The 25,835-nt window shown below is 42.1% G+C and overlaps 1 protein-coding gene and 1 pseudogene across 2 annotated transcripts in view; both read right to left on the reverse strand.

Annotated features, from left to right (window-relative positions):
• Nucleotides 1-434: 434 nt before the first annotated feature.
• HEPHL1 (hephaestin like 1) overlaps nt 435-25,835 on the reverse strand; it is a gene marked incomplete at its 5' end in the record, with an annotated part of 187,132 nt that continues 161,731 nt past the window's right edge. Inside the window, 7 exons of the mRNA XM_082246441.1 lie at nt 435-750; nt 833-853; nt 3,903-4,065; nt 8,512-8,651; nt 13,661-13,883; nt 18,485-18,591; nt 21,064-21,192. Coding sequence (XP_082102567.1) covers nt 548-750; nt 833-853; nt 3,903-4,065; nt 8,512-8,651; nt 13,661-13,883; nt 18,485-18,591; nt 21,064-21,192 — 986 coding nt within the window. The 3' untranslated portion in view covers nt 435-547. The remainder of the gene's footprint in view (nt 751-832; nt 854-3,902; nt 4,066-8,511; nt 8,652-13,660; nt 13,884-18,484; nt 18,592-21,063; nt 21,193-25,835) is intronic.
• On the reverse strand, nt 14,771-15,332 carry LOC309546284 (large ribosomal subunit protein uL5-like; annotated as a pseudogene). The gene has a single exon. The product of its transcript is annotated as a large ribosomal subunit protein uL5-like (transcript).

Raw genomic sequence — 25,835 nt, forward strand, 5'->3', positions numbered from 1 at the left:
ATCAGAGGACCTGCAACTGCTGGAGTATGGGGGGTAAGAGGTTGCAGGGACCAATCTTACAGCCTGGAAGGAGTCTGCAGTAGAGGAGGATCAGGTAAGTGCAATCTCCTCGACCTAAATGAATGTTTAACCCATTGTAGTGCAGAGGCATTCCCATTGCAAAGGGGCATTTTTCCTTTCCTCAGAGTTCAGCTTTAAATTGGGCCTGTATTTTTATTTACTCCCCTGAGAGTAAGTGGCTCAAAATAGCTTTTTTTTTTTTTTTTTTTAGTCCAAAGACACTATAAAAAATTCCAGATTGCCAGTCCTGTCCTGCGCCTGTCCTGCGTACTTTACATGTATAAGCAGCATGGGCATGGGAGGTATTTATCCACTTCCTCCCCATTGCAATCTCCCTGTTAACATTCAATAAAAGTTCACGCTTGGGTGGGGGGTATAGACACCTCTCAACATTCCATATGTACTTGTAAACATGTAGTAGTAAAGTGAAGCTGCACAGAGTTCCAAGGCACTTGTTCATAGAGCACCCAGTGCATCAGAGGTCTTCTCATATGGCATTCAATGGCAGTGATCCATTATAAATTGTATTGTAGTGCATCTTTTTCTTTCTAAAGTGGAGCGATGACAGTACGACCACCAGCAGCACCAACAAGACCAAACCGATGGACAGGAGAGCGACCAGAGCCGTGTATGCCTGGTCCACTGTAAGGACTTTTCCTAGGAATGGCACTCCGGTGGAGCCAACAGTATCTGTAATGCAAGTAATAAAAGTAATTCAAGAAGAAGCTGATGACAATTTATGAAGACTATACAACTTTTTATCATTACTTACCTTTGGGACGAATAATTTCCTCTGAAAAAAAAAAAAAAGCAACTGTTAGTTCACATCAATGGTAGATAAATAAAAGAGACATCAATGGTAAATAAATAAAAGAGAGAGAACAGAGCAGCGCCACCTGAGTGTAGTATTAAAACAATACTTTATTGGCATAAAAGGTAATGCACTCACATGAGTGATAGGAAAGCAGGCTTTACTGCAAGTCATCCGATCCACTGCAGGGGAGGCAGGAGAGGTGCAGACAGCCCTGGGTCCTGGCTGCGTCAGTGGCTTCTGGCACTTCCTGGTGTCCTGTCGGCGTCACAGCTTCTCCCTCATCACATCCGGTGGAAGCGGGGTGGTGCTAGCATTCGAGGCATGCATGCCCCTTCGTCAGGCAGTGCCTCTCCTGCCTCCCCTGCAGTGGATCGCAGTAGAGCCTGCTTTCCTATCACTCATGTGAGTGCATTACCTTTTATGCCAATAAAGTATTGTTTTAACACTACACTCAGGTGGCGCTGCTCTGTTCTCTCTCTTTTATTTATCTACCATGCACAGAGTCTCCTCCTAACTCTGATAGAGCCGGCGGCCACCCAGCCATCCATCTCTACATAGACTCTACTCCATGGACTTTGTATCTATATACACCTGAAACATTTATCATTATTGTGTTTTTTATCAATACTTTTGGATTCTCTATATCTGCTTTTATATCTATTGTTTACATTCGTCTTTATAATTTTCCCCTCACACTGTGGGTTTAATAGCGCTGGTCCAGCATCTGTCATATATTTCTGTAGTTCACATCAATGTATTCTCCTAAAGGCTGGTACACAAAGGCTGAATACCGGCCGGGATTAACAGAAACCTGCCAACATTCTGCCAGTAGCATGTTGGAAAACTAGTATCCGACCAGCACCTGATCAGTGTTCGCAGTTAGTAGCTGCGAGTGCTGAATAGTGGGCTCTTGTAGGGGCCCGCTTATCAGTGGGCCCTTGCGGGGGTTGGGGGGGCCCGCTGATCAGCGGGCCCCCCCAACCCCCGCAAGGGCCCACTGATCAGTGGGCCCCCTGTTATAACACAATAGCTCAGCGGGGGAGATTTCTGTACTAACATCAATTGTGTTAGTACAGCGACCTGCTGGTTTTTGTTTGGCTTGCTGGGCTGAATGGAAAAAAAAACTTTCAGTGTGTACCTCACGTAACATAATTTCCCTACATTCCACAAATCAAATGGTTAAAAAAAAGAACCTCCTCCCCCATTATTAAGGATTTATTGCTTGTTTAGTCTAGGAGAGAAACAACAGGCCAATGTCTTTACATTATTTATTGGTGCTGTGGCAGCTGGCACTCTTGCCCTGGAATGTGGCTGGGCCCTCAATATTATCAATTAAAATGCAGGATCAGTGATGGTTGCTGGCCCTGCATTGTACGTGATGATGTTGGTGGGCTGTATGTATGCCTCCTATTCAAGTGAATGTGGCTGTGCCACAACTGCCCTGCAGTCGCATGCAAGGAACATAGTTGGGCTGCAGTGGGGGTGGCATCAGTACTGCAAGGGTTAAATGCTCATTAGGTCTAGGGGGGGCTGAAGAGGTTGTATTACTTACCTCTTACCCTGCTCCAGCAGGCCCTGGTGTTCTCCTCTACTCCAGGCTGTGGGTGGTCTCTTGGGGCGGGTGCGTTGATGGACAATGCAGATGAAGAATGCAGACCTTTTAGGAATAGTGTGACCCCTTATGTCTATACCTTACACTTAACCAGCAGTTAACCCTTGGAGTGAGGGGGGCCCAGCTGCAAGGGTAATTTTCTCTTGTGCTTCTGCTTGTGCTTCCTGTGAGTTGTGTTTTAAAGCAGGCCTTCCATGATACAAAAGCTCTGATTTACTCACTAGCTCCTGCCTTACATATATAAACGGCTTAAAAAAAAGCCTTTTAACCTCCCTGGAGGTATGATTCTGTCAGGAATTACATACCAAAAGCGGTACAATTCTTTTCATGGAAATTTGGCGTTATGTATTATAGGCCTACAATTCTTAGTAATTACTGACTTAAACCTGACCAAAACAAGAGTCTAGTAGACATCCCAGATGTGATAAATTTGAAACACAAACACATGAATTATAATCAAATCAATAATATAATTTTATTATTTAATATATAATATATATAATAAAATTATATTATTGATTAGATTATAATTCATGCATTATATATATATATATATATATATATATATATATATATATATATATATATATATATATATGTGTGTGTATATATATATATATATATATATATATATATACATACACACATATATATATGTAATATATAACGCATGAATTATAATTGAATCAATAATATAATTTTATATATATATATATATATATATATATATATATATATATATATATATATATATATACATACTGTATATATATATATATATATATATATATATATATATATGTGTGTGTGTGTGTGTGCATATATATATATATATACATATATACATATATATATATATATATATATATATATATATGCATATATATATATACCGGTATATATATATATATATATATATATATATATACACATATATATATATGCATATATATATATATATACATATAAAATGTGTTATGTGTTTGTGTTTTGTGCAACGTTTTTTTTTTTTTTTTGAATTTCCCTCCCTAGTTCCGCTCCCATGCAGCATTGCTGCTGCAGGGAACGGAACTAGGAAGTCATCACACCAACGGAGGACGGAGGAGCGGCGGGACTCTCGGCTGGCGGTCACAGCAATGAGAGATCATCGCTGGATCGCCAGGAGAAGGTAAGAGACACCGCTGCGCTCTCTGCACATCTACTCCGAGCGTGACTCAGGGTTACCGCTCCTGATAGAAAAAATCAACCCGAGTCACGCTCGGGATCACCGCCAGGGAGGTTAAGACTAAGGTTTGTCCAAAAATGTTTCCGAGAAGCACGGGTGAAGTTATGGTGCCAGGAGTGCTGGGTGCTCAAAATTTCCAGAGAATGTGCTCCAGAAAATTGCAGAAGAATCAAAACTGCATTTAAACTTACCTGACCTCTTCTTCACAGTAATTGTTGTCTCCATGCCAGCATGGATGTGATCATTGACATGACAGTGAAGAAGCCAGGTCCCTGGGTTACCAGCCACCAGCTCTATAGTCTGAAATGTCCCAGGAAAGAGGTCAAACACATCTGCTCGGTGTTCAGTGTCTTTCTATAATAAAAGAAGAAAGCTACTGGTGAGATACCAAAGTCCAAGCTCTCCCTCCACCATATAGGACTGACAATAAAAAGTTTCTGAAGTATCAAGCACCTTACCTGGTATTACTAAGAAGTAGATAGATTAAGGTGGACCTCTGAATCTGTGGCTTGATTCACAATGGGCCTCAGGTCACCTAAGGCCCACTGTGAATCAAGTCACAGATTCAGAGGTCCACCTTATTCTATCTACTTAGTAGTACCAGAGAAGGTGTTAGAAAATTTGAGGACCACTGCTATGTATGTACAGTTCTTTGCCTCGTGACAATTAATACAGCCGCTGAAACTGCTTCCGCTATTCTCATGAGGAACTTTGATCCATATTTTGAAACAAGATAAAGAAGACCTGAACTCAAACATTAAATACTTGCTATATTTTAGGTGCATTTCAAAATACTAATTGGGCCTATGAAGTACCCTGGAAAATGTACTTTTTTTTCTGGAATCTCTCCCCACAAAAAAAAAAGGAAAGCATTTGAGCAAGGAGCTTATTAGAATTTTGGAGCCCCTATAAAAAAAGGGGGTAGGTTCCCAAATACCGCTCCCTATGTGGCAATTTAATTATGTTGGATTCCTGCAGTACCAGCACTGTGCCAGTATACAATAAAATCAGACATAGGGGTTTACTAAAAGTGGAAAGTGCAAAAATCTGGTGCAGCTGTGCATGATAGCCAATCAGCTTCTAACTTCACCTTTGACAAAAAAAAATGGAAGCTGATTGGTTTCTATGCAGAGCTGTACCAGATTTTGCACTCTCCAGTTTTAGTAAATCGGAGCTGTACCAGATTTTGCACGCTCCAGATTTAGTAAATCAACTCCATAGTTTGCAGACCTAGAACAATTCTGCATCAGTGACAGAGGTGTTCTCTTCTCCCTTCTCACTGCACATATCGCCACCTAAAATTAATTTGGCTATGTGATGTGCCAAGAACATAGCTCCTTTCCCACTGATAGTGGTTACCAGGACAAATAGAGAGGGTAAATCTCCCCAATCGGGACACAGAAAGCAATAAAAAAAAAAAAACCCATGGGGTTGCTAACCTTTCCCTACTCTATTGAAAACAAAAAAAGGTTTTTGCTGACAACAATAGCAAATAGCTGATATCATAAGCCTTAAGAAGGTACATTTACACTTAAACTGCATTCCCTTCATACCACCCCCACACTGTTAATTACACCTCTTGCCCACCTACTCCCTATAGACAATACCTGAGAGCCAGCTGTTTGGGCCATTTATTACTACTCTCTGTGAGCTTACAGTTTTGTTTTAGGGAATACATAAAATAACTCTACTTGAAAAAGTATAATAATAGATTCATGCTTTACATTGCAACTGACTCATGTTGTGGCGCCAACATGACTTTGCATGAATAATGCTCCAAAGCAGGTAAAACAGGTTATATCAGACATGTGACCCATACCTGGTTGATCTGAGGTTGACAGGTACTTGTGAATTACTTGTGAATACTACCCAATTCATTAGATCCCCAATATCACATGGAAAAACTATTTTAAGTTAATCTTCGATAGCGCTCTTTTTAACCTCTGAACCCAAATACACTCAGATTGCAAATGGCAAGGTGTAAGCCCAAGTCAAGGGGCTGACCTACCTCCCAACATCTCTCAATGTAACGTTTGAACATCACTAACAGAAAAGAGTGTGGGGTGGTGCCAAAGCGCTGACTTAAAGTGGAATTAAACCCTCCTATCCTTTACAGCCAAGGAAGCTGCCATCTTTGCCTCACTAGTTGCCATGGTGCTACACATCTGATCAACCATGATACCAGCCAATTGATGGTTTGTTGGTTATGTTGAGAGCCAACATAAGCACACTAGTAAATGTAACAGTTATCATTCAAGGATTGTCTTGAATATAGCGTTTTTGGAAAACCATTAAATTGGTGGGTTTAGTTCTGCTATTAGTTAATATGTCCATAAACAATTGCTCCCTTGTCCTTAAGAAACCTCTTTATCCTAAATTAGCACAGACATTTTTTACTGACTCTACTTCCCTGCTTCCCCAACTCTTTTCTGACACAAAGATCACTGCTGCACTCAAAAAGGACCTGTCCTGTGGAAGCTGTGCCAAAAAAAGGCAAGCAGAAGAAAAAGAACTAGTCAACAGTAACGCATGTAATCTCCCTGCAGCTGATCTTTTCCTTATTAACCACTTGCCGACTGCCGCACGACTATATACGGCGGCAGTCAGCCCCTCCTGGGCAAAGCGACGTACCGGTACGTCGCACGCCCACGAGCCTCTAGGTTTGAGCAGTTGTTTGCTGTGTGTCACTATTGTTTGGTTATCTGGTTGGATTTACACAGTTATAGTTTTCTGGAGGTGCGTTTACATTTGTGTTATTCACTTATTTTTAAATAAATTATATTCTTTACACCTTAATTATGTCTAATATTCTCTGTGTCAGTCCACACATTTCTGGTCACACCTGTTGCTGACAGAGCGCTTCACTGAGTGTGAGACTGTCTGGCTGCATTGGTATAGGAGAGGATACACAGCCGCAGTGTCTCCTGCTTTGCCATCACGGCTTGGATTGTTTGATTGCACACTGCCTGCAAAAGGTGCATGTTTGCACCATTAAATGTGAGTTTACATCGGTTCTTTTTGTTTGAAATAAAGTATCTTAAAGGTATAAGCACTATTGGAGATTTTATTTCTTGCATATCATGTGGTGACACCCTGTGCTGGAGTAAGAGGATGTGGATGAAGCAGCTCACCCGAGCTTCGTTATAAGGGCTAAAGGATACACAGCCACAGCGTCTCCTGCTTTGCCATCACGGCTTGGATTGTTTGATTGCACACTGCCTGCAAAAGGTGCATGTTTGCACCGTTAAATGTGAGTTTACATCGTTTTTTTTTAATAAATTATCTTAAAGGTATAAGCACTATTGGAGATTTTATTTCTTGCATATCATGTGGTGACACCCTGTGCTGGTGTAAGAGGATGTGGATGAAGCAGCTCCCCTGAGCTTCGTTATAAGGGCTGACTTCAGAGCCACGGACCATAGTATCACTGGGAAGGGCTATCCCTGATTAGGAGCCCCAAATGATGTGCCTGGTTTAATCTTTTCTGAGGTGAGCGCCCACTCACGAAGGGGGTGCACAGCGGTTGTAGGATCAGTGACATCCCAGTCACTCACAAGTCTGGGGAGCACCTGCCACCTACTGGTGGTTTTGAGCACAGCATAGTTTCTGTTATTTCCACAGATTCACTTTGGACTTGATTTTTTATTTCTATCTTTTGGACACTATATTACCATATTTAATTATTTATTGTTTAATGGACACTATAGATAAAATTGGTTGTATTTATGGATATTTGCACGTCATAATAGGATTAATTTGCAAAGGTTTTTATTACAATTGGTTTATCACTGTGGTTTTATGTATTGATGGATATTGCACAGCATATGCACTTTACACTTATATGAAAGTTTTTAGAGGATTTATTGAGAGCACCCTATTTAATATATTAATTTTATTCACCAATATTTTTTACATTTGATATTGATTGTTATTTGCACACCAGACTTTTATTTGAGGAAGGACATTGGTTGTACCAGCTTATGCAATTATTTATTAAGAGCATTTTATTATATAGATTTTTATTCTGCGCAACACAATTTTATAGATTTTAGATTTTTACACTTTTTATGAGAAGTGAAGTGTTTGCGGCATTTTAAGAATCTAACAGGGGCAGGTAGCTCGCAGGAATCCTTTGTTTTTAAAGACCTACAATGCCTTGTTCTGCGATTTGTCTCTGTGTGAAGACAGTCATCTTGGTAATTGCTACTAGTGAATTTGATTATGTCATGCAATTTACGGCATTTGGTGTCACTTTTGTATATCTGCCTAGGGGGACCGTTCTTTGCAGTGCTCCTTTTCTCTAGAAATAGCCCTATGGGATTGCGGGCTCATGGAGTGCTCAGGAACATAACAAAAAAAGTCTCAATGCCTGCTGTTTGGGCACTATGAGATTCATTATAAGCAACAGCAATAATAATAGATTACATAGTTAGTCAGGTTGAAAAAAGACACAAGTCCATCTGGCTCAACCAATAAAAAACAAAAAAAAAAAAACTGTAAAGAAAACCCAACCATACAATCCCATATACACGAACCTATACCTGCAGTTGATCCAGAGGAAGGCGAAAAAACCCCAGTAAAGCATGATCCAATTTGCCACAGCAGGGGAAATAAATTCCTTCCTGATCCCCCGAGAGGCAATCAGATATTCCCTGGATCAACTTTACCTATTAATATTTTGTACACCCAGGAAAGAATACCGGCATTTTTTAAAGCAATCTAGCAATGTTTTTAAACATTGGACAATGTATTTTCCTACCATATTGGTAGGAATGAGCAGAGGATCTCACTTGCACTCACCCTGTACAGAAAGCTTTGAGCATGGAAATGGACAGTGTGCATGTCAACTTCTTCCCCCAGTCCTATCAGGTACCAGTTGGTCTTTTCACCCTCGATCATGGTCAGACCATGTAGATTTCCATAGAGCTTACCGTTTATAGCTGGAATACAAGAAAGACATATTCAGCAATCAACCAGCAATCTGTAATTTGAAAATACCCATATGAGCCATTTCCAATAGAGGGTATTGAAATATTTTTTCCCCACATACATTTCTTAGTTGCACATACAGAAAACAAAATAAAATAAAGGAAGTTTCCAAAACTTTGCTGTGGAATCATTTGCTTTTTGGGTCAGTAACAGAATAACAGAATAATACAGAACAAACTAAAATTAATTATTGAAACCTTGTTAAATCATTAGCAGCAGTTCTTAGGGCAACATTTCTATGCATGCCTTTCCTGGAAACATGTACAAAAGGAACTAATCTAAGGCTTAGTTCACTTCTATGCAGGTATGGCAGTGCGTACGTGTTTTTGAGCGATTTCATGTGTCATGCTTAGGGTAGCCCATTAATTTGAAAAGAGATGCCCTATGTATAACAAAACGCACAAAAAAGTGCAAGACCCTTTTTTCAAATTGCACCACACCAAAACATATAGGGGTTGATTTACTAAAACTGGAGAGTTCAAAATCTGGTGCAGCTGTACATGGTAGCCAATCAGCTTCTAACTTCAGCTTGTTCAATTAAGCTTTGACAAAAAATCTGGAAGCTGATTGGTTTCTATGCAGGGCTGCACCAGATTCTGCACTCTCCAGTTTTAGTAAATAAACCCCACTGTGTACTGTGGTGTGCTTTAGTGATGTTTCTGGGGTTGGTGTGGGACTGACGTCTGCTAATGACTTTGGAACATAAATGACAGGTGCGTGAGCGGCAGGTGCATCCGCAGACACTGTCACTACACAGGGTGCACTGTCAATTGGACAGTGTGATTGTCCACAAATCAGGCTTTGATAAGAGGAGGACCCTAGAGGATGAAAGAAAGCAACTAAAGAAGGGATTTCCTTTATAATACAGTAGTGAACAATTGGAGCGGTAAAAAGAGGTAATATATGAATACACTGACTGGTATTCTGATTATGTACTGTAGAGGTCTGCTGTCCTCTACTGTCTGTATTTGCATGTGCTGTGAGGTATTTGTGTACATCACTTTCGTTCTCTGTGGGGCTGGCTTAAAAACACCAGAAGGAGGAAGTGAAAAGAGAGAAAAACTGAAATACATAAAGTATTCCTATGTTCTAATAGCTTAACTGCAGCTGCCCATAGGCTCTTGAATATGTATCTGTATCTCTGTCCTAATGTTATTATCTCACATGCACAGTGCAAGATACTGTAGCTAGTTCTGTGCGACTCTGTGTGCATAGCGGTCACCTTGCTGTATATTAGCAGGTGAACATGTTTATTGCAATAGAATTTATTGTGATTATCCTCAGGAGCCTCTGCAACCGGACATTGATGCAACATTCTTTTGGAGGTACTCTATTAATTACTATATATATATATGTGTATATGGGTAAATGTGCACAGTTCCACCAGGATTCTTGTGGGTTCATCTCTGATAATACATGTTTGTACATTGGATGTATGCACCATTATTCATTTTTTCTTTCATATAAAGCTTATTTCTAAATTAAGGTGCATCTATATACTTATAGCAATGTTATATGTTGGTTTCAGGAGTTCCTGTACACCCAATTACTTTAATTAGATTACTGATTAATTTCCCAGGAAAGGAATTCCCTCTCTTCACATAGGTCCTGTCCTGGATGGAGGCATTGCCAACTTTATTATCAATCCCACTCTTCTACTTAGCAAAGGTTCTGGTTCTCTTACCTACTAGCAATGGGCCGAATGACTCCTTGTCTAGCTCGCACCAGAACTTTCGAACATCTCGAAAGTTCAGACTCGAATAACGAACCCCATTGAAGTTTATGGGACCTGAACTGGAAAAATCAAAAGTGCCCATTTTGAAAGCTTATATGCAAGTGATTGGACATACGATGGTTATGGGGGTCCAGGTACTGCCCTGGGGGACATGTATCAATGAAAAAAATGTTTGTAAATAAACATCCTTTTTAAAATGAGCAGTGATTTACTGATGCTTAAAGTAAAAGCATTAAAATGAGAAAGAACAATAAAAATGAAAAACTCCTTTCAATATAGTGCCTGGGGGGTCCCCTTAGTCTACCTGTAAAGTGGTACATCTGTACTGTGTATAGAAGCCGCTGCAGAAATAATTGCAATTATAGAGCCAAAAAAATGACATTTTCCTTGCAAGCTTTCTTTATTTTGAAAACAACGGTTTGGGGAGCCAGTCTGTATGATGAGGCCACAATGTAGTGCACTGGGAACAAGTTTAGAGAGTTTTTTGGATAAATTCTGGTGTCTCTTCCACAGACTTTGGATAGAAGTAACAGGTGCGGAAAAATTGGTCTTTGGGTATCGAAGGTGCCTTCACACCAAAGCCCTATAGAGGTACTCTTGTTGAAAGCAAGAATTAGCCTTACTGTCAAAAATTGAAAAGCTTTGCACCTGTTAAACAGGTGTGGAAAACTTTCTCTTTGGGTGTCTGTGGCACCTTCACACCGTAACCCTATAGAGGTACTCTTGATGAAAGCAAGAATTAGCCTTGTTGTCAAAAATTGAAACGCTTTGCACCTGTTAAACAGGTGTGGAAAACTTTCTCTTTGGGTGTCTGTGGCACCTTCACACCGTAACCCTATAGAGGTACTCTTGATGAAAGCAAGAATTAGCCTTGTTGTCAAAAATTGAACAGGTGTGGAAAAATTGGTCTTTGGGTGTTAATTGTGCCCACGAAACCTACACCAAAAACATTTCTTTCAGATTAAATCAACACCCACAACAGCCTACAAGTCTTGCAGAGATTCCACATCCCAAAAACACCTAATCTGTGAAATCAGCATCAGGGGCTTTATAGCTGCTAGTAATCCAGGATTCATTTTGATAGATGTCAGACGATCCATGGAGTCTGTGGACAGATGCGTTCAATTATCAGTAACAAAACCTCCACCAGCACTGAATGCCCGTTCAGAAAGCACGCTGGATGCAGGGAAGCCCAGCAGCTCAATTGCCTACTGGGCAAGTTCTGGCCAGTGGTCTATTCTCATGACCCAGTAACCCAGGGGATCGTCAACTGGAAATCTTTCCATCTCAGTTTTTTTCGCCCCTAGATAATTGTCTACCATATGATGCAGACGCTACCCATGGGATGTGGAAGCTGAGAGCCCTGAGTGGCGAGGACTAAAAAAATTGTAAAATCCATCACTTAGGCAGCCCCCTTCTCCATTGCTCCTTTCTTGACCAACAGAAGCCTCAAAACTACGTTTTCAACGACACTGTAACCTACCAGAGTCGGGAAAAGAATTAGATAAACTCCTCTTTAAAGTGTCCTCCAAAGATTTCATCTTCTGCACCCTCTGTGGGGATGGGATGAGTTCTGAGACTTTCCCCTTGTAAGGATGGTCAAGGAGGGTTGTCAACTAATAGTGATTCTTCTCCTTGATGCCACGTTTTCTTGGGTTCTTTCGTAGGCTTTGAAGCACGAGGAAGCCCATGTGCCGCAAGTTTGCGGAGGCATGAGAAGCAGACCTCAGGGTCACTGAGGATTACAGTATCTGGAACTCCCTCTTCCCAGCCACATACTACTCCCAAGGGTTCTGGGGATAGAAAACCATCTGTTGAGGGTTGACGTATGACTTCCTCTGCATCAATGCCTCCAAAACTGCCAGAATCCTCCTCCTCCCCACATGGAAGAAAAATATATTTAAAATATATTTAAAAAAAACATTTCTAATTTATTTTTCCCAAATATATTGGAAATATATTTGAAATGCAACAATTTTGGCCATATTCAATATATTTCTAATTTTTTTTTCCCTAAATATATTGGAAATATATTTTTCTTCCATATGGGTCTCTCTCCTCTTGTGCATTCTGTGGTGTAGGAAGAATGGTGTCTGCATAAAGCGGGCCTTGAGAGGAAAGGATGTCCTCCTCTTCCTCCCGCTGCTCTGCCTTGAGTGCCCTGTCCATGTTGCCACACAGAGTCTGCTCTAGCAGTCATTGTCAAGGAGCAAGTGGCTGACGCTGTGTTCAAATAACTCAGCCGACTCCTCCCTGCCTGATGCTGGGGCTATGGGAGAAATAGCTGTGGACAAGGAGGCAGATTTAGCCACTCTGGCAACTGCAGTGGACTGTGCACTAGTCTCTGATTGGCTTATGGAGGATGAGGATGGTTTAGTAAACCAGTCCACCACCTCCTCTGCATGCTGTGGCTGGATAGCACAGGCAACATCACTAAACAAAGGAAATGGTGCCCTGCCTGAGGACTGACCACATCCACCTTTGCCTGCGGACACATACGCTCCCGGCCTCCTCACAGTGCCATGAATGTCGTCCACTCCTTGTTAGCCTCCCAGACATAATGCAAAGGTGCTTATTAAGAAAATGTAATAAAGATGTGGAAATGTGTAAGTGCATGCACTTTAATCAATGGAAAGTGGTGTTTGGTGCACTTTAACCTGAGTACCAGCTACACAGACACACTCCACTAACTAACGCACAGAAATATACTGCGTTAACCACTTAAGGACCAGGCCTATTTCTGACACTTAAGTTAAAATCAGTATTTTTTGCTAGAAAATGGACTTAGAACCCTCAAACATTATATATATATATATATATATATATATATATATTTTTTTTAACAGAGACCCTAGAAAATAAAATGGAGGTTATACAAACGCAATTTATTGGGCAAAATGACACTTTTTTTAATTAAAAAATAAGAAAACAGTAAAGTTAACCCAGTTTTTTTCTATAATGTGAAAGATAATGTTACGCCACGTAAATAGATACCCAACATGTCATGCTTCAAATTGCCCACACTCCTGGAATGGCGACAAACATTGATACGTAAAAATCTCCATAGGCGACGCTTTAAACATTTCTACAGGTTACCAGTTTAGAGCTACAGAAGAGATCTATATACTGTGTATATACGCAGTATATACACACACTCAAATATACATACACACACACTTTAAATGAAATACAAATATGAAACTAATGAAAAATTAAATTACCTACCGTGCATTTTATTACTTTCCTCAAATTCCTCTGTGATATTGACATCACTGGGGTCCTTGTGAATATATTTTTCGATATTTTCATTAAGGTACCATGAATAGTTTTCATCAAACACCAAGAAGAGAAGAGCAAATTCCCGATCGACATCCTTTCTCCGACCTTTGCTGTCTAACACTCCCTTCCTGCAAGTTAACAATGGTCCCACCAGGCCACTGTACACATCCTGCATGGGGAAGATCAATGCGTCAATGGAATTATCTTGCATAGATATATCAGATGGAATACTTAGTTAAAAGCAACCTGTTGTACCCAAGTAAATTATAACCTACATTACAGACAGAGTTTTACCACATTTTATTTGCAGATTTGTCATTAGTTAACTTAGTGGAAGCTTGTGTTAAGTTACGTTTTAAGATGTTTCCCCTTAATAACATTGGCTTTTTTTACTGTCCAGATGGTAAAAAAAAAAAAAAAAACAGGAGTTAACCCTATGGGCCAATTGCTCCTCTGAACAGACACTATAACTTCGAGCTCTGTAATGCCCCTTTGCCATCCCCCCTTATTGCCCCAATGTTGGTAACTGAGGTGCTCTCACTGATTGCACAAAATTACAAATTTGTTTTAAGGCCTTAGTTTACCTGGCATAACTCATTATACATTGCAAGCTGGTACTGTTTACCCTAACCCTGCTGCCCTAGGCACTGGCCAATAAGTGTCATTATGGCATTTACAGTTTTGCCCAGTCCCTACAATGTAAAGGTTTCATTTAAATAATGAATTGGGATGTTGATGAAGGGAAGAGGGATGAACAAGGGAAAGCAAAATATAAGGAAATTCAATTTTAACTTCAAGAAGTGAATTCAGAACTCCAGAGTTACACAATTGCAGTGCGTCAAAGTCTATTTTGTAAGTACTTTTAATGATGACCATACAGGTAATGATATGATTATCAGGAGTAACAATTGTGAAAATCATATTTTTTTAGAAATCATATGCACTTATTGGGCAATTTGAAAGCCCAATGCATTTTTACCAAAGATGGTTTACAGTGACCACATCTATCATCGACTGAGCATTTTCTTCTTTATGTCAGAAATGTTATTGATTTTTTAGACAATGAAGCAGCTCACTTTCCAGGGAGAATGATGCCATCATACTTCTGCTGGAACCAACTGATGGCCTCCTCTTTGCCAATCCAATGCTTGGCACCAATGACACCAGTCTTGCGCTTTTTGTCAGCGATGCTGAAGCCTGGACGGCCAAGGACCATATAGAAATCCAGCCCGTAGATTCCAATGCTTGGGTCATATTTAATACGCAGATCAATGTGCTCCTGGATACCAAACCCAAAGCTTCCTGTTTCTGAGAAGTTATTCTTCCTCAGCTCATTTTCTCTGACCTTAAGTCCTTTCTCTAAGATCTCTTCTGCTTTGGCTCCTCTGACAATACAGTGAACTGCAATTTTTTCATTTCTCCAAATTCCAAAAGATCTCACGGTGTAACGAGCTTTGGAGAAGACAGGTGTCTGCCCAGTGAGCTGCTCCAGCACTTTGGCCGCCCGGGGTCAGTCTGTCACCACTCTTTCCAACGCAGATATTGAGGCAGAGCTTGCGGATTCTCAGATCACGCATAGGATTTTCTTTCTCTGTTTTGTCCGCCATGTTGGGAGATGGGAAGCATCGACTGAGCATTTATGACTACATATAACAAGATTTAAGCTCAGCTGTAAGGTAATAAAGGTTGAGGAGCACTGTTCGAAACCGTTGGGATGTTAGAGCGCCATGGAAGGCCAAAGGCTCTGCAGTAGGCTGTTGGGAACTGTTGGATGCTGGGTGGCACTATGGTGGCTGAGAGCTCTCAGGTAACCTGAAGGCAATATGGGCCACAGTGAGAGATAAAGAGATATGTAACTGGTTAGAGGACTGGGAGAGGGGAGGCTATGGCCTGGCAGTTTAGATCCACTGCTCTATGGTAATCCAAGAAGCCACCCTGAAACCAGAACTCAGGATCAGTGGTCAGAGGACTGGCTGAAAAAACAAAACAGAGAAGCCCCTAGGTTTCTGGTTTACATATTTGTCTGAGTTATAGGAGCTTTTTAGTAAAGTAAAGTGAGTTTTACAGTAAGAAATTAAGAAAGCATACATACTGATGTGGTTTCTGGGCAGTTTTTGACACATCAGAATGCATTGAAATTCTAAAAATAAAATATACATGGGAAAGTTTCAGTGTATTTCCAGGGCTTTGCTTTCTGCACAGTCAGTGTGTGATCACTTTTAATAAACAGTAAATACACACCATGTGGTTTGCAAACACATCCAAAACACATGCAAATGTAATTGCGAGGCATCCTACAAATGTACTGTGGGAAATGAACATGCATCTTAGGAGCCAAACTGTCTTTAATGACAAACACATGGCTAAACCGCATATTAAATTGTATGTAACTGTGCTGGAGATAGAATCACTTATGGTGCACTGAAGCAGAACTCCGGGGAAACAGCTAAACACACAGAAGTGGAAGCTGCTTACATGCCAAAGAATCATTGTCATCAGGACTTAAAGCGGAGTTCCGGGCACAAAATCTGTATTTTTTTTTGTGCCCCTCCGCTAGCTACACATAACCTGAAAAGGAATTGGATAGTTATTTTTTTTTTTTTTTTGTCCACTCACCTTGTAATCGAAGATCGTAAATACTCACCTCAGGGTACGCCCTCCTCCAGCGCCGAGGCTCACCCCGTCACTTCCTGCCTCGCGATGATTCCTGGGAGCTGAACGTCATCGCTCCCAGGAATCAATGCGACGGCACCGGCCCCGCACGTCACTTCCGGGCGACGCCGCATTCCCCTGCTAAACAGCTTCTGGGCAAGAGGGGCCGGTGCGGCGCATTCTGGGAGAAGAAGACGCGGAAGAAGACACCGAAGAGGACCGCGCCGGCTTCAGCTGCCCACAAGAGAGATGGAAATGCTGTGGAAGAAATTTTCAAAGTAAGTATTTCTTCTTGCAGGTAAGTGCGAACTGGGACAGATCAGAGGCTAGCCATTGTGGAATGTGCTAGCCCTGACTGTCCCGGGGGTATGTTCATCAAAAAATGAGATCTGTGCCCGGAACTCCGCTTTAAAAGTGATGGAAAATCCAAATATTTGACTTACCATCAGAACAGGAGCAGAGGGGAAATCTTGCAGTGTGGACACCTGTGTTGGTCAAAGCTGTCTAAGGGTCCATTCACACTATCGTTTTGCAGTGTCATTCTGAATGGCTCCCCATTGCATCTTGCAGACGGATATGCATTGTAGCACAACGTACATGCAGCAATGCACTAACGTGCATTGTAGTGCGCTTCAAAAATGCTGCATGCATTATTTTTGGTCTGTTGCGGTATATTGGGCAGCCTATTCAAATGAATCTCTTAACCTAACATCCCCTAGGAATGGGACCTAAGGGAAAATTGCTCTTACTTTAGAGCAGCCATTCTCAACCAGAGTCCATGGAATCCTAAGATTCCCCTGGGGATTACTAGGGGTTCCTTGAGCGGTGACTGATTGATCTCCATTTGATGGTGGCTGCATAGTTCCAGGGCCAATTCTGATTGGCAGAACCAACAACATGATGCCAATGATCTTTTTAGCTATCTGCATTCTAACCACTAATGTAAGGAAACATTTTCCAACCAATCTCCAATTAATTGTTTTTTTACGGGTTCCCAGGAACCTCTAAAGGTTTTCTAGGGTTCCTTTAAAGTAAAAAGGTATAGAAAGGCTGACCCAAAGACATTCCATCTTAACTTCCTGTAGGTTTACCACCCTCCTAATTTAGAGTAGGCTGCAAGGTACATTTAGTGTGGCTCCTCAAAAAGTAGAGCAGGGGTGGATTCCTTAGGGTTGTTGAGTATTTCACAGGCTGCTGTTCTGCTGCTACCCCATCTTCTAAAGACTTCTAGACATATAGTGGGAGGGAGAGCAGGACCGACAGCCTGAATATTTTTGGAACCCCAACTAATCTCTGGAAAGGTGTGACCAGAAGGTGGAAGGAGGGCCCATAAATATTCGGAAGCCTTGCAGCCAAGAGCAGAGTTCCTGGGATCAGTCCTTCTGGATGAGACCCCTGGGTCAGAGAGATAGAGAGGTAGCTAGAGGAGCTTTTGAAGATAATGAGGTCCCATCTAGGCTGAAAAGAACTTGGTCAAGAGACTAAACAGGGCTAAAAGGGGATTGGTGGGAGGAAGTCCAACCATTCTGGGACACAGTAACTGATCCTTCTATAGAGAGGACAAGTGACTGTGAAGTGGTTTGGTCTTCCAAGTGAGCGCAGTGCAAACACAAGTTGTACAAGACAGCCAAGAGAGTAAAATGAAGCCAGCGATTGCGCAATACAGCCTGCACTTTTGCACAGAGCAGCCAGAAGCCTAGCAGTCCTCAAGTTGTGTAGTTTTACAGTTCTGAGGTATCCCATGCTCCCCATCCACATCCAAGTTACTGTTTAAACATAAACCCTCCAAAAAACCCTAGGCTGATCTTTGATCCAAAAGAAGAGCGCTGAAAATGCCAAGTGCCTGGCTATGTATGCTGTGAGTGGGGGGAAATAGGCCCAAATTACCAGCGGCTCCTGTGGGGGTAGCACTACAACCTACAACTATACTTTAACATTTCATAATAAAAGCTTGTTGGCTTTAAATATGTGTTGTGGTCTTGGAGCAGTAAAATGTGTTGAACTGAGGGATACTTGTAATCATAAAAGAATTGATAAGGTGGCCGTAATTAACTTTTTGTTTTGTCATGCAGTTACAAAGTGACATCTACAAGATATTGGAGTACTTCCTTGCATTACCTTCACATAGTTTTGCACAGAAAAATAGGCCCATGTTAAACAATTGGGGTCATTAACTCCTGGTCCTAGGTATTCTGGAATGTTCCATTGGTACGTGTTTGTTCCCCCTAAAGAAGCAGATGTGTAAAGTAGGTAATTATGACATCTCAAAATTAAAGTTGAGCTCAAGATCAAAAAAAAAAAAAAAACACATATTTGAAATGCATATATAAGAACAGGTTTACCTGCCAGAGAATGTGTACTCTGTTCAGCTAGTTTTGTTATCCAAGAAGCCCTATGGGACAGCATGGTGAGGCTGGTGACCAGCCCTTTCTCTACTGCAGTTAACAGCAAAGCTTGTACAAGGTCCTGCCCCACTTTCAATCTAGTGCGTTTCCCAAAGTAATGCGTTTTCAGCTCATTCAAAATAAATGGGCTGAAATCCCACTGCACACAACTGCATGTGAATCGCACAGAAATGCACAACGCATTCCTGAGTGATTCACAATGTGAACTGGCCCTAAGACCAGGAACTGAGTAATCACATGACCACTGATCGCTCAGTTCTAACTCTGCTTAGAACGCAGAGTAGTGACAATCAGTCACCGTTCTCCGCTCTGTTCCTCCAACTCTGGGCTGGACAGGTGCAGTTTTCATCCGTGCGCTGGGACCGGGAAACAGCTGTCTATCAGGCAGCTGGGTGGATATTGTTGGGATTCTCCCGGACAATAGCCCACTAAAAGCTGACTCTGGAGCACAAGCGAACAAAAGTAGGTTTACTCCTGTAACCCATAAGGAATGTATGGCCAAAAAAGCTTTGACCATACTTCTTTTTAAGCTGGCCATACATAGATCATTCATCTGGTTCCTAATGAGCCTGATGAAATTTCAGTCATGGGCGGCCCTACTCAAAATTAAAAGCAGCCAGGTTGAAAATCGCCAGCCGAACAGTGGCTGCATCTAACGAGATGCAGGCGCTGTTTAGGTATTCTTACAGCACCATGTGCTGGCTGTCAGAATACAATAGCCAGCACAAGAGATACCGACATCTAGGCTGTTTAGCTTGGATGGGGAAATTGGCAGAAATTCGACCAGCATATGGCCAGCTTAGACCAAGGCCAGCAGTGCCAGACCAAGGGATAGGCAGAAGAGGCAGTCACCATGGGTGTTTCAGCCAGAAGGGCAGAACCTGCAACCTATACTGGTGAAGTATTTGATAGCTCATGGGGGTGCACTCTATTTTTTTGCCTCAGGTTCAGATGTACTTTTTCCCAGCACTGGTTGTCCAAGTTTGAAGGGACGATGTGTTCAAGAATGGTAATTGTCTACTCAGACCCAAGCACTGTCATATATAGGAGATCATGAGCACCCCCATACTTGGAAGCTGGAGGATGAGGGTACTGACAATGAGTGGAGGTGTGAGGGATCATGGACAGGTAAGATACATGCCTTGGTGGGTGGGCTAAGGTTCTTTTCATATTCTAGGGCAGAGGTCTCCAAACTACAGCCCGGGGGCTGAATGCAGCCTTTTGCTTGCCTTGGTCTGGCCCTTGGGGCACTATTCCTCCTAGTGACACCAACAGAGGGGCACTATAACTCCCACTGACACCAATAATGAGGAACTATTCCTCCCACTGACACCAATGATGGGGAACTATTCCTCCCACTGACACCAATGATGTGGGACTATTCCTCCACTGACACCAATGATGAGGCACTATTCCTCCCACTGACATTAATGATGGGGCACTATTCCTCCCACTGACACCAATGAAGGGGCACTATTCCTCTCACTGACACCAATGAAGGGGAACTATTCCTCCCCACTGACACCAATGATGAGGCACTATTCCTCTCACTGACACCAATGAAGGGGCACTATTCCTCCCCACTGATACCAATGAAGGGGAACTATTCCTCCCACTGACACCAATGAAGGGGAACTATTCCTCCCACTGACACCAATGATGCAGAACTATTCCTCCCACTGACACCAATGATGAGGCACTATTTCTCCCACTGACACCAATGAAGGGGCACTATTCCTCCCACTGACACCAACGATGGGCACTATTTCTCTCACTGACACCAACTATGGGGCATCATTCCTCCCACTAACACCAATGCTGAGGCACTATTCCTCCCACTTATACCAACGATGGAGCACTATTCTTTCCACTGACACCAGCCATGGTGCACTATTTCTTCCAATGATACCAACAATGGAGCACTAATAATTCCCCAAAGATGGGACATTTTCTACTCCCACTGGCTACAGTCTGCCCCCCCCCCCCCCCTAAAGTCTGAAGCACAGTAAAAGACCCTTTTAGGTAAAGAGCCCTTTGTTTAGAAAGTTTGGAGACCCCTGGTCTAGAGGTAGGTCCATCACTATTCGGAACAGCTTGTGCTTATATTTGCTCCATCCAGACAGGATACTATAAAAATCTAAAACCTTATTGTACTAAATATCACATGGAGACCCATTGAGCAGTATGAGCAGCATGTTCCCAGTGTTTGGACTGGAGATTTAAACATGATTTGATTAGGTAACAGACAACTCTCAGAGAAATGAGGCCCTTGGTATTCAGTCATTTACTCACCTGGCTGAGTAGGTTCAACAAGATAACTGACCATCTGAACGCCTTGTCCGTAAATGGAATGTGGATGCGTGGCTTTGTTTTTAAATACGATCAATATACTGTCTCCAACCTCCGCCCGAATGATCGGACCTAAATTATATACAGAAAAATATTTTATGGTCACTCTCAAGAGGGTACTGCTTTAAAACCAATGGTCTTTAACTACTTGCCGACCAGTCACGTACGTCGCTGGACTCCTCCCCCTGTAGGCGGCGCTCGCGCACCGCCGGAGGCGCGCTCCTGCTGTTTTCAGTCACAGCGGGAGTCGGGCCAGGGTAGGAGCGGCGGCGATCGCCGCTGCTCTTCCCCGATCGTCGGGGAATCGAGTTTGGAGATCTGCCCGCTTGTGTAAACAGAGCGGGCGGATCTCCTAAGTGACAAGGAGTGACAGATTGCAGTGTCCAGCATAGCTGAACATGCGATCTGTCCCTGTGTCACTCAGTCACATCCCCCCACACACGTTGGTAAGCACCAGGCATACATTAACCCCTCCCTCTCCAATAAAATTAACCCCTTCCCTGCCAGTGTCATTTTTACAGTTACAGTGCATATTTATAGCACTGATTACTGCAGTAATGTCACTGGTACCCCCAAAAGTGTCAAAAATGTCAGTCAAGGGTCCGATCTGTCCGCCGCAATGTCGCAGTCCCGCAAAAAAAAATCGCAGATCGCCGCCATTACGCGTTAAAAAAAAAAACACCAAAAATGACAGAAATCTTTCCCTTAGTTAGTAAACGCAATAACTTTTGCGCAAACCAATCAAAATACACTTATTGTGATTTTTTTTTACCAAACATAGGTAGCAGAAAACAAATTGGCCAAAAATTTTAAAAATTTTAGATTTTTACATTTTTTGGGGGGGAATTTCATATAAAAAAAATGTTAAAAATATTGTTATTTTTTTCAAAATAAACGCTTTTTTTTGTTTATAGCACAAATAGTAAAAATCGCACAGGTGATCAAATACCACCAAAAGAAAGCTCTGTTTATGGGAAAAAAAGGACGTAAATTTCGTTTGGGTACGGCGTCGCACGACCGCGCAATTGTCAGTTAAAGTCGCACAGCTCCGAAAACAAAAAGTGGCTTGGACGTAAGACAGCAAAATCTTCCGGTGGTAAAGTGGTTAAATCACGAAAGGCAATCGGTTTTATTAAACCTTATCTTGGTGCAGTTCAGGGGAATTTAGGTTTGCACAAATAACTTTTTCACTTACTTTACTTACAGATGATATACAGACCAGGACCTGGCAGCACTAGGGTTGTCGGTTCAAATCCCACCCACAATACTACCTGCATGGAGTTTGCATGTTCTCCCTGTGCTTGTGTGGCATTCCTCTTGGTACATCGGCTTCCTATTACACTCCAAAGTCATGCTGGTAGGTTAATTGGCTTCTGTCTAAATTGGCCCCGTTTTGTGTATGTGTACATGTGAGATAGGGACTTTGGAATGTAAGCTCCTTGAGGGCAGGGACTGATGTGCATGTACAATATACATAGGTAAAGTGCCGTGTATATGGTCAGTGTTTTATAAATACTTGAAATACATAAATAAAATAATTACAATATATATATGTGACTATCTACAACCCCCCCCCCCCCCCCCTCATTCCAACCAGCAGAATAAATTGCACACTACAAATCAGGGGACATTTCCATTGCATCTAACAATGGGGCTTATTTTGAGTTTGTGATCATAGTACAGTGCCTTGAAAAAGTATTCATACCCCTTGACATTCTCCACATTTTGTCATCTTACAACCAAAAACGTAAATGTATTTTTTGGGGATTTTATGTGATAAACCAAAACAAAGTGGCACATAATTGTGAAGTGGAAGGAAAATGATAAATGGCTTTCTAAATTTTTGGCAAATAAATATCTGAAAAGTGTGGCGTGAATTTGTATTCAGCCTCCTTTACTCAGATATCCCTAACTAAAATCTAGTGGAATCAATTGCCTTCAGTAAATTGGTAATTGGCTGTGCCTAATTTAATCTCAGTATAAATACAACTGTTCTGTAAAGCCCTCAGAGGTTTGTTAGAGAACCTTAATGAACAAACGGCATCATGAAGGCCAAGGAACACACCAGACAGGTCAGGGATAAAGTTGTGGAGAAGTTTAAAGCACGGTTAGGTTATAAAATAATATCCCAAGCTTTGAACATCTTACAGAGCACTGTTCAATCCATCATCCAAAAATAGAAAGAGTATGGCACAACTGCAAATCTACCAAGACATGGCCGTCTACCCAAACTGACGGGCCGGGCAAGTAGAAAATTAATCAGAAAAGAAGCCAAGAGGTACCTGGTAACTCTGGAGGAGCTGCAGAGATCCACAGCTCAGGTGGGAGAATCTGTCCACAGGACAACTATTAGCGGTGCACTCCACAAATCTGGCCTTTATGGAGGAGTGGCAAGAAGAAAGCCATTGTTGAAAGAAAGTCATAAGAAGTTTTATTTTTAGTTTGCGAGAAACAATGTGGGAATACAGCAAATATGTGGAAGAAGGTGCTCTGGTCAGATGAGACCAAAGTTGAACTTTTGACCTAAAAGCAAAACGCTATGTGTGGCAGAAAACTAACACTGCACATCACCCTGAGCACACCATCCCCACCGTAAAGCATGGTGGTGGCAGCATCATGTTGTGGGGATGCTTTTCTTCAGCAGTGACAGGGAAGCTGGTCAGAGTTGATGGGAAGATGGATGGAGTCAAATACAGGGCAATCTTAGAAGAAAACCTGTTAGAGTCTGCAAAAGACTTGAGACTGGGCGGAGGTTCACCTTCCAGCAGGACAACGACCCGAAACATACAGCCAGAGCTACAATGGAATGGTTTAGATCAAAGCATATTCATGTGTTAGAATGGCCCAGTCTAAGTTCAGACCTAAATTCAATTGAGAATCTGTGGCAAGACTTGAAATTTGCTGTTCACAGACAATCTCTATCCAATCTGACAGTGCTTGAGTTATTTTGCAAAGAAGAATGGGAAAAAATGTCACTCTCTAGATGTGCCAAGCTGATAGAGACATCCCCAAAAAGACTGCAGATGTAATTGCAGTAAATTGACTCAGGGGATCTGAATACAAATGTACACCACACTTTTTAAATATTTGTGAAAATTTTTGAAAACCATTTAATATTTTCCTTCCACTTCACAATTACAGTATGTGCCACTTTGTGTTGGTCTATCACATACAATCCCAATAAAATACATTTATGTTTTTGGTTGTAACATGACAAAATTTGGAAAATGTCAAAGGATATAAATACTTTTTCAAGTTTTTTAGTGACCATCTGGAAATTTGGATTGTGCCTAAGCAGTATACCTTTTTTCTGTAATTCCTTCTGAAATACAGCAGTGACATGTCAGTGTGCCTAGGCACTCCTGTGCCTAGTAAATTTGCAGTGGGAGACCAAAGTAAGACCATGTAAGTCTAGATTGCAAGGTTTGGAGTGAAATTTGGTGATATCACTACTGTCCTGCTCACTTTTTTCCAAGCTGGAGAGGAAGTTGTACCTGAGGACCTGCAGTGCAAGCACCTCCCTGTTTCTGCTACATTCATCCCTGTGAATCTGTGTGGAAGCACTAATATATATACCCATGTGTTACGGGAATAAATGAGTAACTAGTCCAGTGAAATGTAGAGGGCTTCTATAAAAATTGGAGCAAATTAGAGTCAGGAGCATCTAGCACTCCTGCTCCTCATTCCAGCATCCTGGTTTTGGCTGTGGCAATCTACTTCTCTGTCTGTCCACCTGCAAGGCAATTGATGTGGCCAGACTCTGGGGTGAGACCAAACCTGATATAAGCCAGCCAAGCCTGCAGTGCCATGCTTGAGATGGAAAGTGTAATACCTGATCAAGCTCCCTGTTTGTCTGCCCTGCTCTGTTAGATTGGATTACCTCGTTGATGACCTTGGATCTGATATAGACTATTCTCCGAACTCTGCCTGCCTTTTGACTTCGATCATTGACCCTGACTATTTTGAACCTCGCCTTTCTGCCAACCACGCGTACCTGTTTGCTTTGCTTAGTTCGTGCCTGCCCTGGCATGGTATCCAGGCACTATAGCATTGTGTATAAGTCCTGAGGGCAACTGAGTACCAGTAGGCCTGGTTGCCTTATGGGAAAGGGGGCTGCTATAGGTGAAAAACACACAAGCTAGCTATATAGTGTCTGAACACCTGCGTTAGGGGTAAGCGTGACAACTGAAGAAAGTTTTCACAACAAAACTTCAGCGTCCATTTTTTTCTATGACGAAGGAAAATGAAGTAAGGCTCTGATTGACTGCTATTAATTATTTATTGGGTTAGTTTTACCATACTTACAGTGGCGGCCGGCCGATAGGGGGCGCAGGGGCTCCGCCCCCCCAAAAAGAAAAAGAAAAAAAAAAGATTAAAAAAAAAAAATCATTTTTTTTTGCCCACTAGGGGCGCCCGCCTCATTGGTGGCTATGGGGGGGTGGGGTTTTACACCCGGCAGAGGTGCCGATTGGCGGCCTTCTGGGGCGTAACTGTGGCGCAGAGCACTGCGCTACAACACACCCCTTTTGTGATGTTTTGGATCATGATTGGTCCAGACTCCAGCCTGGACCAATCATGATTCAGGACATCCATGCTGACCTCGTTGGGGGAGGTGCCGGTGCATGCATCAGTCACTTACCGTCACCGCCCGGTCACCTTCCCGCCGCCGAAGAGGAGTCTCCAGAGAAGAAGCCGGCGCCGCTCACCTTCTTGCC

Source organism: Pelophylax lessonae (genome assembly GCF_965119305.1).
Source record: "Pelophylax lessonae genome assembly, chromosome: 2".
NCBI classification, from domain to species: domain Eukaryota; kingdom Metazoa; phylum Chordata; class Amphibia; order Anura; family Ranidae; genus Pelophylax; species Pelophylax lessonae.